A 12,337-nucleotide genomic window follows, 5' to 3' on the forward strand; every position below is an offset into this window, starting at 1 on the left:
CAAATAGAACTTTAAGCTCAACTTTTGTCTAAACTAAAATAAGACTAAAATATCTTGTGAAATATGTATTTTATTACAATAAATTATCTTAATTCAAAAATAATGTACCTCTAGATACTTTATTAAAATTAACAAAGGACTCTGAAATACTCCAGTGAGATACGAATATGACAACAAAAAATAAGCAACCCACAACTTCCTCAATCGTGAAAAAATACTTTAAAACTGTTTTTATGAGCTTCTACCGTAACCAATTCGCTTTCAGTAGCTTTGACAATATACATCCGCAATCAATGCAGTAGCCCTACTATGCAAGAGTGATGGATATGATCCGATTTATGCAACAAATCGATAATTTGTCGACTACAATGCCCATTGAAGTGACTTCCTTCGCTCGTGTTGTCGCAGGCGCAGTATTGGGCCCGCGGGTGTAGGTATACTGCCCTCTATAATATTGCTTCACCCGGCAGGTGGTTGCTTTGTAGGGTTGCTATCTACCTATCTTGGGAATCTCAAATAAATTTTGTTGCTTTGTGAGCTGTTGAACAGATTTGTGTAGAGAACGAAGAGTTGTTGTTGAAGGTTGTTGAACTCTAAGTTGTTGCTTAAGTGTTTACTTTCAGTGTGTAGTGTGTGTTTTAAGATCTAGAGGTTTCTAGATCTTTATTAAAACAATTTCGATTACATATCACCACAGGGAGTCGGGATTATTAGTCTGATTTCAAAAGTCTTTCAATGTCTTTTCAATAAATCCCTCCGCATTTATCAGACTTATTAATAGTTTATTGAACATTTACCTATATTATGAGTCACCACAGCACGTCATTAGGACTTCTTAGTTCCTGGTAAACAAATGACGTTTCTGTTAAACAAACTTTATTTAAAATAAATGGATTCATCATATGTTTATTATAGAATCGATATCAGTGTCAGCCCTGGCGGTATATCGACACCCTTTGTTGACGAGGGCGGGTGCTTCCTGCGAGCGTCCCGTATAGTGGACCCGTAGTAGTTTAGTTCACTGGTTAGTCGCGGCCCGGCCGGCGAGCAGTGCGTACGCGTCAGTGTCCCAGTGTAGCCATGCCCGCCGCGCCCGCGTGGGACAGCGCTGCGTGCGCCCGCGCAATGGCCACGCCGATCCCTGCACCGCGCATGCGGTTAGCATTGCACCCGCATAATATTCACGTAAGTTTAAATATAATAGTGAAGTGTTACGTTAATGGAAATAATATCGCGTCGTGAGGAGAAATTTGTGCGTCTACCCTTTTTTTTTTTACAAAATGTGAACTTTGATTCGTTTTGTGTGGTGGGTAGTTTTGGATAGTGTATTGTTCTTACGCCTCACGGTTCACTTGGTAGAAAACAACTTTCGGCCTAAGGGTTTCCATTTTTATTGTAAAAATTTCGATACGAGTGCATTGTGCTCAGTGAGTAGAATACCTACAGTATAAATATTTACAGTTACAGTTGCTTTCGGCTGTGGTGCAAAAGCTCGTAATATTTTATATGAAACCCGGAAAAGGACTGGTGCGAATATTTTTAATAATGTTAACGAATGATGAAGCCGGGAAATACAGGATATAGGCTGTATTTCCCGGCTTCATCATGGTATCGTAGTTTACCTTCATAACTTCATAGCTTCATTTGTAAGCTGTTTGTTTTCTGAATAAAACAAAATAAAATAAATAAAATAAAATAACAGTTCTCAAACGTGCATAGAATAGGCCTGCTTAATTCAAGTAAGATTGATTGTATTTTCAAATATGAATTCAGAACGTAAGTATGGATAGGCTTTACATAATATTTTCTATTCCACTGTATAAATTTGATATCGAGTCCCTATTCACGGCGCATTGCATATTTTCGCGCTTGTGACAGAACCTGCTCTGTCGCCCGCGGCTGATTCTCGTGAGAATCTGGTTTCCTGCAATCTTTGCATTCTGATCATACGTACAATATAATATCGTAATCTCTACTTTACCATAACCAAAATAAGGGACATTATACTACGGCAACCGTAATAATTTTATTACTTGTCTCCGTGTAATTCGGATTTGCGCAATGGCGCGTGCGGGTAGTTGTAATTTCGATGTCGTCAAAATTGTGATCTACTGCACTCAAGGCTTCTGTTGTAACTCTTTTGTGTTCAAAATGGCTGGTCTTTTATTGTATTGTACTCTGCAATGTGAATTTACTGCTTGTGTATTGTGAGTGGATGATCCTATGACAGCACTTGTCGAAAGTTTTCCTCTTGTGTATTAGGTATAGTAGGCAGGATGAATAATTGGTGTAGATAGGTACTTATTGAATCATCGTCCACTGATAACCTAACACCTAGCGTTTATAACGCAGGACTACTTTCCTTATTTCGTTGGTATTAAATTCATTCTCCTTTCTTTGATGAACCTTTGTATACCAACATGGAGCAATATAGAATTTGATTTTTTTTAAAGATTAGTTAATTTGTTATTACACAAATTACTAATTGTCCCATTAGCCCCTCGTACTAAGCTAAATATGCTTGTATCACGAGTGAGCTCACCACAATAGTCGAGCGGCGGCGGGGACCGAATCTGCGTTCCCCAGATCACGAGTCGGCCAGTCCGACTCCTTCACCGTTCGGCTATCGTGGCTTCAAAAAATGATTGAATTTGAATTTGGACTAGATCATCATCATCATCTTCTGAAATGATTTCAGCCATAGGACGTCCACTGCTGAACACAGGCCTCCCCTAATGCTTTCCACGTTGATCGATTGGTAGCGGCCTGCGTCCAGCGCTTCTCTGCTACCTTTACGATGTCGTCGGTCCACCTTGTAGACTAGATTAGACTGGATAGGTAGCGTCAAACGACAGTTTTTACCATAAAAAAGATTCCTCATCTTTATCTTCTTCAGCAATTGACAGTAAACATTTTCTTCCAGACGACGATCAAGGTCTACGCGCGGTGCCTCCGGCCGGACATCGAATACAAGACGCTCTCCGTGACGTGGGGCACTCGCGCCCGGGAGGTGGTCTCCACACTCCTGGGCAAGTTCCGCATGAGGCACCGGGACCCGCGGCTGTTCTACCTGAGCATGGAGGTCAGGGTCCGGGCTGCGGGTTTGAGAACCACCCTGGTGCTGGATGACGACGCCCGCCCCGCCGCGCTGCAGGCCTGCCATCCGAAAGGATACTCAAAGTGAGTTGGCTTTAAGATTGTATAAACTGTTGTTTATGAAGTGCCTTGCTTTTGACCGTTGGTTCGCCCGCGTGTTTTCGGTCTGTCACAGTCTTTATCGTGTGCGTCTTCTAAAGCCGAAAAAAAATGAATTTAACTACCTATTTTTACCTGGGACTTAACTATATAAAAATTTAAATGGTGTAAGAGTAAAATTAGTAACAAAAATCCTCACAAATTTTCACATTTAATATTAGTAGGATACATAACTCACTGAAGTGCTTTTGAAGAGTAGATAGGTAGGTAGGTAACCTAGTTAGTTGTTATTAATGATTCACCAAAAGCACAGATTCTGATGTAGGTAATTACCTACTCTCTACTTATAAAATGGTTGTAACGCTTAGTGTAGCATTCTGCACGCAAGATTCTCTATTTTAGCTAAGTACTTACTAGACTTGCTGATGCGTTTACGCAGTTTATTTTAACGCCCAATAAACTCTAGTGGTTACTGCAAGGCTTCTATGTGAATAACATCTACGTCCGACTTGCAGTGAATCAGTGAGAATTTGTTTACCCGCAAAAGTAGAGTCGCCGTAGTTTCAGTCGTTTTCTAGACCCAACTGCGAATAGTTAGCTTTAGATATTCTGTAGGATTAATAATTAAAATTAAATTACGCTACTCTCTAAACATTGCTCTTTAATAGGCATTACTTTGTCTTATTAGAGGTACATTTGTTTTATCTGCATTACTTAAAGGTAATGTTAAGGTAAAAAAACTTGTTTCTTAACGCTTTTGTTGAAGGAGTGAGTGAGACATTACCTGTACTCCTGTAGTTTACTTATTTGTAAGGTATACTTACAGTGCGTACCGAGAATGACCGCACATGACCGGTTTTAAAGGAAAACCTCCATTGTAGGTGGTAAACAATACAGAAATATTGGATTACTTAGGTCCAGTCACGTACGGCTTGCATTCGAACTATTGGAAAGGCAGGTAGTCAGGTACATAGTCAATACTTCAAACTAAATCTAAAGTAAACTTTTAGAGCTATAGTCCGATTTTTAATTCGACGGAATTCTGACAGCTGTCATTTTTTGACAATTCAGATGTAATAAGCCTTTTTTGCTTTGAATTATTAATAAATAATATGAAATGAAATTTCATCAACTACAACTTACAAGAATGAACTATTGTTTGTTTCGTGAATTCAATGTAGGTACACTAATAATTATGTACATTTTAGAGATGAAATAGAAAAAAACGTGTTTTTAACACAGTAAAACAACATATTAACATAAACGAAAATATGTATTGATCATCAATCATCATTATCGTCATCATAATCAACTTGGATTATAAAATTGGCATCTTGTTAAATTGATTATTTTATGAAGCTAAGATTTTATTAACAAAAGGATTTTCATAAAAAAGGTTTGTAACCCATGGATTATTGGCCAGGGAGTCCAGTAATAGAAAAATAATTTCCCAATTTTTTTTGTAACTTCTAAAATATGATAATAAAAATTCAAATAACCATTTTGAAATGATCAGTACATTTTTAAGCCTTAGTTTTTTAAGTGAAACCTTAAATTCAAGAAAGGATTATTTTTAATTTGTGAAAATGCTCTCCATCCTTAGTGGGAATGTTTCAATGTTGGCAACACTTCAGAAATGTCAAAATTCCGTCGAATTAAAAATCAGAGTTTAGTTAACAGCGTAATACATTTATACATCGGTGTTTGCTATCATTCACGCAAGATATTTTATGTTACATGCTCAAAGTGTGCAAATTTTGTTGTTTACTTAAGAATTTGGTATACCAATGTTGATTTTGGATTTCTTATCAAAATAGGATGTGATAAATACTTGCTACTTCCTACACGCTTAAATAGATAATAATTTCAAGTAGTTTTTAAATCTTACGTGGTGTGTCAGTACCTAGTTTATGGCAATAGCCTACCTACCTGTACCTACTTAAACATAATATATTATTAATTTAATAACACTTTACACATAAAATCAACTTATTTTAACCACAAAATACCTACACTTGCGTAATATTTACTTATTTATTTGTTATTTTAAGCATATTAACATATTTGTTATTTGCCTTCTAAGGACATACCTACTTAGGTTTCACTCGTTTCAACCTACGTACAATTTTATACGCTGAAAAATCTTTTAGAAATTGCAAAATGCGAAGGCATGTTCTGATTACTGAATCCGTTCTTTTTTATTTTATTTGCATCATGATAATGCCAAACTATGTTTATTCTTATCTTCGACCGTTTCCTTAAGGAGAAACCTGTGTGTTTAGCCAAAGCTGGTATTCCCGGCAAATCGCCGCGTCGTCCCTCGGCACTTCTTTAGCGGACCACCATCGCCGGCTCTCGAAAAATAGCTCTGTCCCCTTCCGGCGTCTATTCCCGTCCGTAAACACTGGCCACCTGTCCCCAACCTTTTCGGGGTCAGCGCCTACTTTTTATAAGTGTTTACAATTACGACCTTTTGGAAAGGGTGTCATGTTTGTCAGCTTTTTAAAGGTTCGGTCAAACCAACGCGATCACACGCGATCAGCCGGCGTGCAGTGATGGCGAAATGGCGATCAATGCATTTAAGTCTGATCGCCATCGCTGCACGCCGGCTGATCGCGTTGGTTTGGCTGAACCTTAACAGACATTAAATAATAGGACCTAAATAGGGTTTATTGCCAATTTAGGAGTGGTTAATCGTACAGGGTGACGAGGTGACGATATCCTTCTTACACTGACATACTACTTAATAAAACTTAGTGTTATTATAATAATGACTGCTATTATGTTAACTTTTGCATTACGTCTATGGATGGATATTGATTTTTCAGCTGTCGAAGGCAAACCACTTAAAATTAATGAAATACGTCATATTACATCTTAAGCGTTCAAAGAGTTTGAGACAAAATCTCTCAAATATTTCGAGCCACTGCTTGTTAAAGTTTATGGGGGTAGTTAGTTGTTCCTGTTACAGAACCGCTGTTCAACAAAGTGCATTAAAAATGCTCCGAACAACACTTTGTTGACCATAATATGGATCACGTTCCACCGATGACAGCACACAATGTGCATGGCGTATTGAAAACTCGTGTAGGACACTTGACACTATTTTAGGGGACTAGTTTATGGTGTTATTGTTTGAGACTTCAAACAAGGCGACGTGATGCGTGTGGCCTATGGATATTGTCGTAATCATACTCGTAACTTGTCATATTTTTCATATCAATAGGTATGTCGTTCGCGTTTATTCCCGATGTCCCCCACTATTTGTCCACCACTGGTGGACATCGAGAAAAAAAGTTGCAATGTCCACCAGTGGGGGACAGCGCTACTGAAATCTTCCCGTTGGGCCCTACAGACTGGTGGACACTGAGAAGAAATGAGTTGCTCTGTCCCTCAGTGGTGGACATCGAAACCAAAAAAGTTCCGTTGTCCTCCACTATTATATTTGTGTTCATGAATACAAACATTTTAAGTAAATCTTTATTAAATACTAATAATTATAATATATAAATTTTTAAAGCATTTTTATTATAGTTTAAAACAATCCTTAATTTATACTAACGCCCCTAGGAAGTGTGCGTTAATCGGAACGGTTATGTCATTTTTAATTTTCCAAGTACCCACAATGTTCATGTTATCAGAAATTATTGTGTCGGTAATGTTACTATTTTGCACTTATTATCTGTAATAATGTCGGAAATTGCAGGATCTAGTTCACGACAAATTGAAAAAGTTTACATAAATAGGAAAGGTGGGATGTTAAAAAACTGAGAATTATATTTGATACGAATTAAAAAAATATATTTTTTAATAATCACGAAAACAAAACAAATAGTGGGGGACAACGGAACTTTTTTGGTTTCGATGTCCACCACTGAGGGACAGAGCAACTCATTTCTTCTCAGTGTCCACCAGTAGGGCCCAACGGGAAGATTTCAGTAGCGCTGTCCTCCACTGGTGGACATTGCAACTTTTTTTCTCGATGTCCACCAGTGGTGGACAAATAGTGGGGGACATCGGGAATAAACGGTCGTTCGTACAAAGCTTCATCGAACGCCTGATAAACATAATACTGCAAAGTTGCATACATTTTGTGTTGCTAATACTTTTTGCATTATAAATAGTATCAGGCGCTTACTTATTTCAACTAGCAGTCTCAAAAGGTACATCTTAGAAAATGATACTGAAAACCCTACCCGGGTTTAGCAACAATCTATCTTTTCTGTGTATTTTTGGTAAATTGTTTGAGTGTGGTTTTGTAATATTGAGCGATATTGCGGCAGACCCCCAACTTATAAAATATTCTTACGTTTAAATTTCAATTTCCCCATTTCAGATTTTCGCTGCAGATGCGTCCAGGCGGCCTGGTGAAGATCTACGACTCGGCGCTGATGTCCTCGTCGCAGTACAAGTGCATCCTGACCAGCGAGCAGACCACCGCCGACGAGCTGTTGGCTATCCTGCTGCACTGCTACGACTCCACCGAGGGCGTCGAGCGGTTCTCGCTGTACGAGGTTAGTTGTGCCTCGTACATACAACATACGTCCTCATAGTGAGCAGGCAGCCAGTGAGTTGCTGGCCATCCTGCTGCACTGCTACGACTCCGCCGAGGGCGTCGTGCGGTTCTCGCTATACGAGGTTAGTTGTGCCTCGTACGTACAACATACGTCTTCATAGTGAGCAGGCAGCCAGTGAGTTGCTGGCCATCCTGCTGCACTGCTACGACTCCACAGAGGGCGTCGAGCGGTTTTCGCTATACGAGGTCAGTTGTGCCTCGTAGCGTCGTCAGCGAGCAGACCACCGCCGGCGAGCCTGCTGGCCATCCTGCTGCACTGCTACGACTCCACCGAGGGCGTCGAGCGGTTCTCGCTATACGAGGTGAGATGTGCCTCGTGCACACTACCCTGCCAGCAAGTAGAAAGATGGCAAGCATGCCGAGTCTTAGCTTGGTAGTCCTTCGTTAATCCTACAGTTGCTGCCTAGTTAGTCGGGAAACATTTAAGAAGACTGATTAGATGCAGTGATCTATCTACTTTCTCTTGATTCTGTGGAGACGATGATCCTCTTAGTAGGCTTAATGCCAGCTAGAGCCTGGTCCGTGAGCACGTAGAATTTTGTCCAATGACCCCAAGCTACCCATCCTTATCGCTCGCGCGTAATTATATTGCTGTTGCGACTGTGCGACGGGAGAAATTCTACGTGCTCACGGACCAGGCTTTAGATAAGGTGAATAAAAAATTTAATGGCAAATGTGATCGTTCCAGGTGTGTCCCGCTCAAGAGTACGAGCGCAAACTGCACCCGGACGACCTGCCGTTGCAGGTGCAGCGCGCGTGGGCGGCCGACGCCGACTGCCACTTCCGCGTGCGCCGCAACCCGCGCGCGGCCCCCCACCCGGCCCCCCGGCCCGCCCACCAGGCCCCCCAGGCCCCCCGGCCCGCCGACCCCCTCGAAGACCCCTCGCGCGCGCTCTCCGCGCTGTCGCTCGAGGCCGACGCCGAGCGCCGCTACCACCCCGTCTACCAGTACCCGAGCATCGGCTACTGCAAGGAAACCAAAAACGACTACCTGTATATCTGACCAGGCCCCCGCCCCCCGGGTTAAGGCATGCCACGGGCCCGGCCCGCGAAGACTCCCCTGTGTATATAGTGTAAATATACCGACGCCCCGAGGCGTCGCGGTGAATCTCTGCGCGGAGCGAAACCAAAGAGATGTCGCGGCACGGCTCCCGACTAACAGTGTTAGTTGACACAGAATTAACGCTCGATGTTAAGTGACGTTGAATGTCTGAGGTGAAATGTGCGCTTGTAATAGTAATCGTATTTCAACGGACGCAACTCCGAATGAGACTTCCTTTGTCGTTCACGTTGTAACCCTGTAATCAATTACACGAAAGTATATCGAATATGATAAAATTGTAATAGAAAACGTTTTTCTAGTCTACAAAATCTTTCACCTCACGTGTCACGTTTCAAATTGTAGTTGTTACCTGACATAAAAAATACTAAAATTGTATATAATTTAGCTAGTAGACACCAAAGAGGCCAGCGAGAGAGTATATGAAATTAGAGTTATTTATCTGTTATGTATTGTAATGTTGTAATTTATTTGTGGACGCGAGAGGAGAGGCGAGCTTCGCTTGCTGAATGTAAAGCATCATCGAATTTACTTCAATAAACTGCGATACGTTTCATACTAACCGGACAGTTTTATTTACCCGACAGAGAATCATATTAAAAGGCAAGTCGATATAAAGTATTTTATTTACAAATGATTGCAACAATGAAGTACAGACGATGCAATATAATTACAGAGTATGTTCAAAAATGGGAAACGGATAATATCTAACGGTACTAAAATTATTGTTTATGTAAAATTTATACAATCGACGCGAATCCGCGCCGAGCGCGCTCCGGCGAAGCGTGTCGCCGGCCTGCCACGACGCGCCGCGAGGTGCCACGACGCCACGATGACACGATGCCACGCGTGGCATCTCGCAAGCGCCACGCCACGGTCGGTCGCGGCTAGCCGTACGACTGGGCGATGCTGTGCTCAGCTGTACGTAGCGGCGACTGACCGACAAATAACGGCTACGACTTACCCACGACATTCACATCTGACCGCCATGGATTATTGAGATTCCCATTATTGGGCTGGGTGAAATACTAAGTGCTTATAAATGTTTACATTGATACAAACATGAATCATTCAGTAATCGGAATATAGACAGAAAACAAGTAAGGTAACAATAAATGTCAGGTATACAGCATCGCTAAATTGGAGATCACCACCAAAGCTGAGAGGTGCAGCTGACTACAGCGGGGCTGAACTATGGTAGAGCTCATATTCGCTCTGATCACACTAATCAGAAAACTTTTGCTTGAATCTTTTATACCTCCCTGTTGTAAACCAATATCAAGCGCCCTCTATTTACTTATAAGCAACTGTTTTTAAAACGCCATCTATGGTTCTTCTTCCTTTCTTACTTAACTAGGTACCGAGAGTCGGGACAAACTAATTATTACAATGAAACATAGATGGCGCTACATCTATGCATGCTGCTTTTTATCGATCGGTCCGCACGCGGCCATTAACTACAGCGTGTGAAAATTACTAACAACGTCTCCAGATTTTCTTCCCAACAAATTTTGTTACAGGTACAGTGTCTTGAATTTTAATGGCGACCGCATGCGGATCAATCGATAAAAAGCAGCACGCATAAATGTAGCGCCATCTATGGTTCATTTTAAGAATTAGTTTGTCCCGACTCTCGGTAGTTCAGTAAGAAACAAAGAAGAACCATAGATGGCGCTTTATAAACAGTTGCTTATAAGTAAATAGAGGGCGCGTAATATTGGATTACAATACTACCTCTTCTAGTTTTATATCGAAGAGGTAGGTAGTGTGCAAATATATATTTTTACAGCACAACTCTAATCTCAGCTTTGGCGGATCCCAGGCGTCGCAGCCGTATTTCTTACTCGACTAGTCGTGGGCAGGCCGAGAGAGCGCGACCGTACGACGCGACCAATCGCACGACTGACTGTCAACTGACAGACTCCGACATCCCTAAAGCTGGATACATGCTTGCAGCTTATTCATAAGTATTTATGTTGTAGTCCACAAGCATAAATTAGCTATTTGACAACATTACAAGAACCGAATCACGGATATACAAACAATAAACCCTATGTCAATAAGATCCAAAGATGAAAGTTGAATAATTTTGAGCAGTTAACTTATCCAAACCTTATCAAATTATTTATTAGACATCTTTGTTCTTATAATTCAAACTACCTGGCCCTTTACGTGAGGTTGTAAGTTGACAGTCAGTTCTTGTATCCCATATACCCTCAAAAACCCGTTGAAGATAAACACACAAGTAATCATCCACTAAAATATCTAAATACCTACTTAAGTAACCAAATATTTCAAGCATACCGAAAATCCACTTTCTTTTTTTTTGGCTGATTTTTAATCTTAGTTATATGAATTATATACATTCAAAATAAATTAAAAAGAAGTGGTATCCACGGATCAACATTTAAAACATCACCACAACCCTCTTCACTCATCATAGACTCGCAGCATCCTACAGACGGATAGGTAAGTATAGTTTTAACTTAGGTGGAAATAATCGTAGAAAAGGGTGTTTGGTCGCGGCGTACGGTCGCGGCCCGAAGCTCAGCGAATGAAGCGCTCCGCTAATAAAAGGTTAAGGATACGCGAAACCGCAGAACGACCGGTTTCAGAAGCACCACGTTGAAACAGCTGCCAGGGAGCTCGTGCCGGCCCAAGCGACCGCCGGCAACCACACGCACCTAGCACACGCACAATGTCTGCACAACATAAAAAACTGGGAACATCAAAAATAAAATCAAAAGCCTCGCACTCATCGGAATAGGAAAAACGACATCCCGTGCCCGGCGTACACGTCCGCGTTAAAACAAATAAAACGTTCAAAAACGCACTGTTCGCAACGTAAAAAACGTCAAACGGTGTTATAAACAGATTTTCACCGTTCACAATATACGCGCGTAAATCAACAAAACCGTCACCAGCTCCCTAACTCACAAGATATGCCGCGAGGAGCCCCCTTAAAATACGTCACGCAATATTTGAATCCTTAAATAACCGCCATCGGGGACCGAGCGGGCGCAGTCGAGCTCGTCGACACCAAAAATGCGTCCAAACGAGGATACGTTCAGGGGACGCGCTAAATTAAGTGAGCATTTACAGAGGCGTCGACCGCCGCGCCCGAGCCGCTGGCAGCGTTCCAAGCCCGCAGAACGCTCGCGACAGGTCGGGCGGTCGGCGGTCGAGGCTTCCGGCGACTGGGACCGCAATTAACTAGGACCGCGGTCCCAGTCGCCGGATCCATAAAAAAAAAATTTCTTCCGGCGACTGGGACCACTCATAGATAACTTAAAAGAAATTATTCAATCTAAAATTGGTACAGTACTAAAATCCATGAGTGGTCCCAGTCGCCGGAAGAAAATTATTTAATTTTTACGCATCCGGCGACTGGGACCGCGGTCCCAGTTAATTGCGGTCCCAGTTGACGGAATCCTCGGCGGGAGGTCGAGTGCACCCCTAGCAGGGTCGGCTTAGACCGCGTTGAGCGCGCGTCGCGAGGGCCCCAG

General features: G+C 41.9%; 1 protein-coding gene across 1 annotated transcript in view; it reads left to right on the forward strand.

Moving 5' to 3' along the window:
* LOC135088034 (uncharacterized) overlaps nucleotides 1-8,774 on the forward strand; it is a 72,159-nt gene extending 63,385 nt beyond the window's left edge. Inside the window, exons 3-5 of the mRNA XM_063982914.1 lie at nucleotides 2,924-3,180; nucleotides 7,532-7,709; nucleotides 8,460-8,774. Coding sequence (XP_063838984.1) covers nucleotides 2,924-3,180; nucleotides 7,532-7,709; nucleotides 8,460-8,774 — 750 coding nt within the window. The remainder of the gene's footprint in view (nucleotides 1-2,923; nucleotides 3,181-7,531; nucleotides 7,710-8,459) is intronic.
* The last annotated feature ends 3,563 nt before the right edge of the window (nucleotides 8,775-12,337 follow it).

The sequence above is a fragment of the Ostrinia nubilalis genome, chromosome 3 (assembly GCF_963855985.1).
Source record: "Ostrinia nubilalis chromosome 3, ilOstNubi1.1, whole genome shotgun sequence".
NCBI lineage: Eukaryota > Metazoa > Arthropoda > Insecta > Lepidoptera > Crambidae > Ostrinia > Ostrinia nubilalis.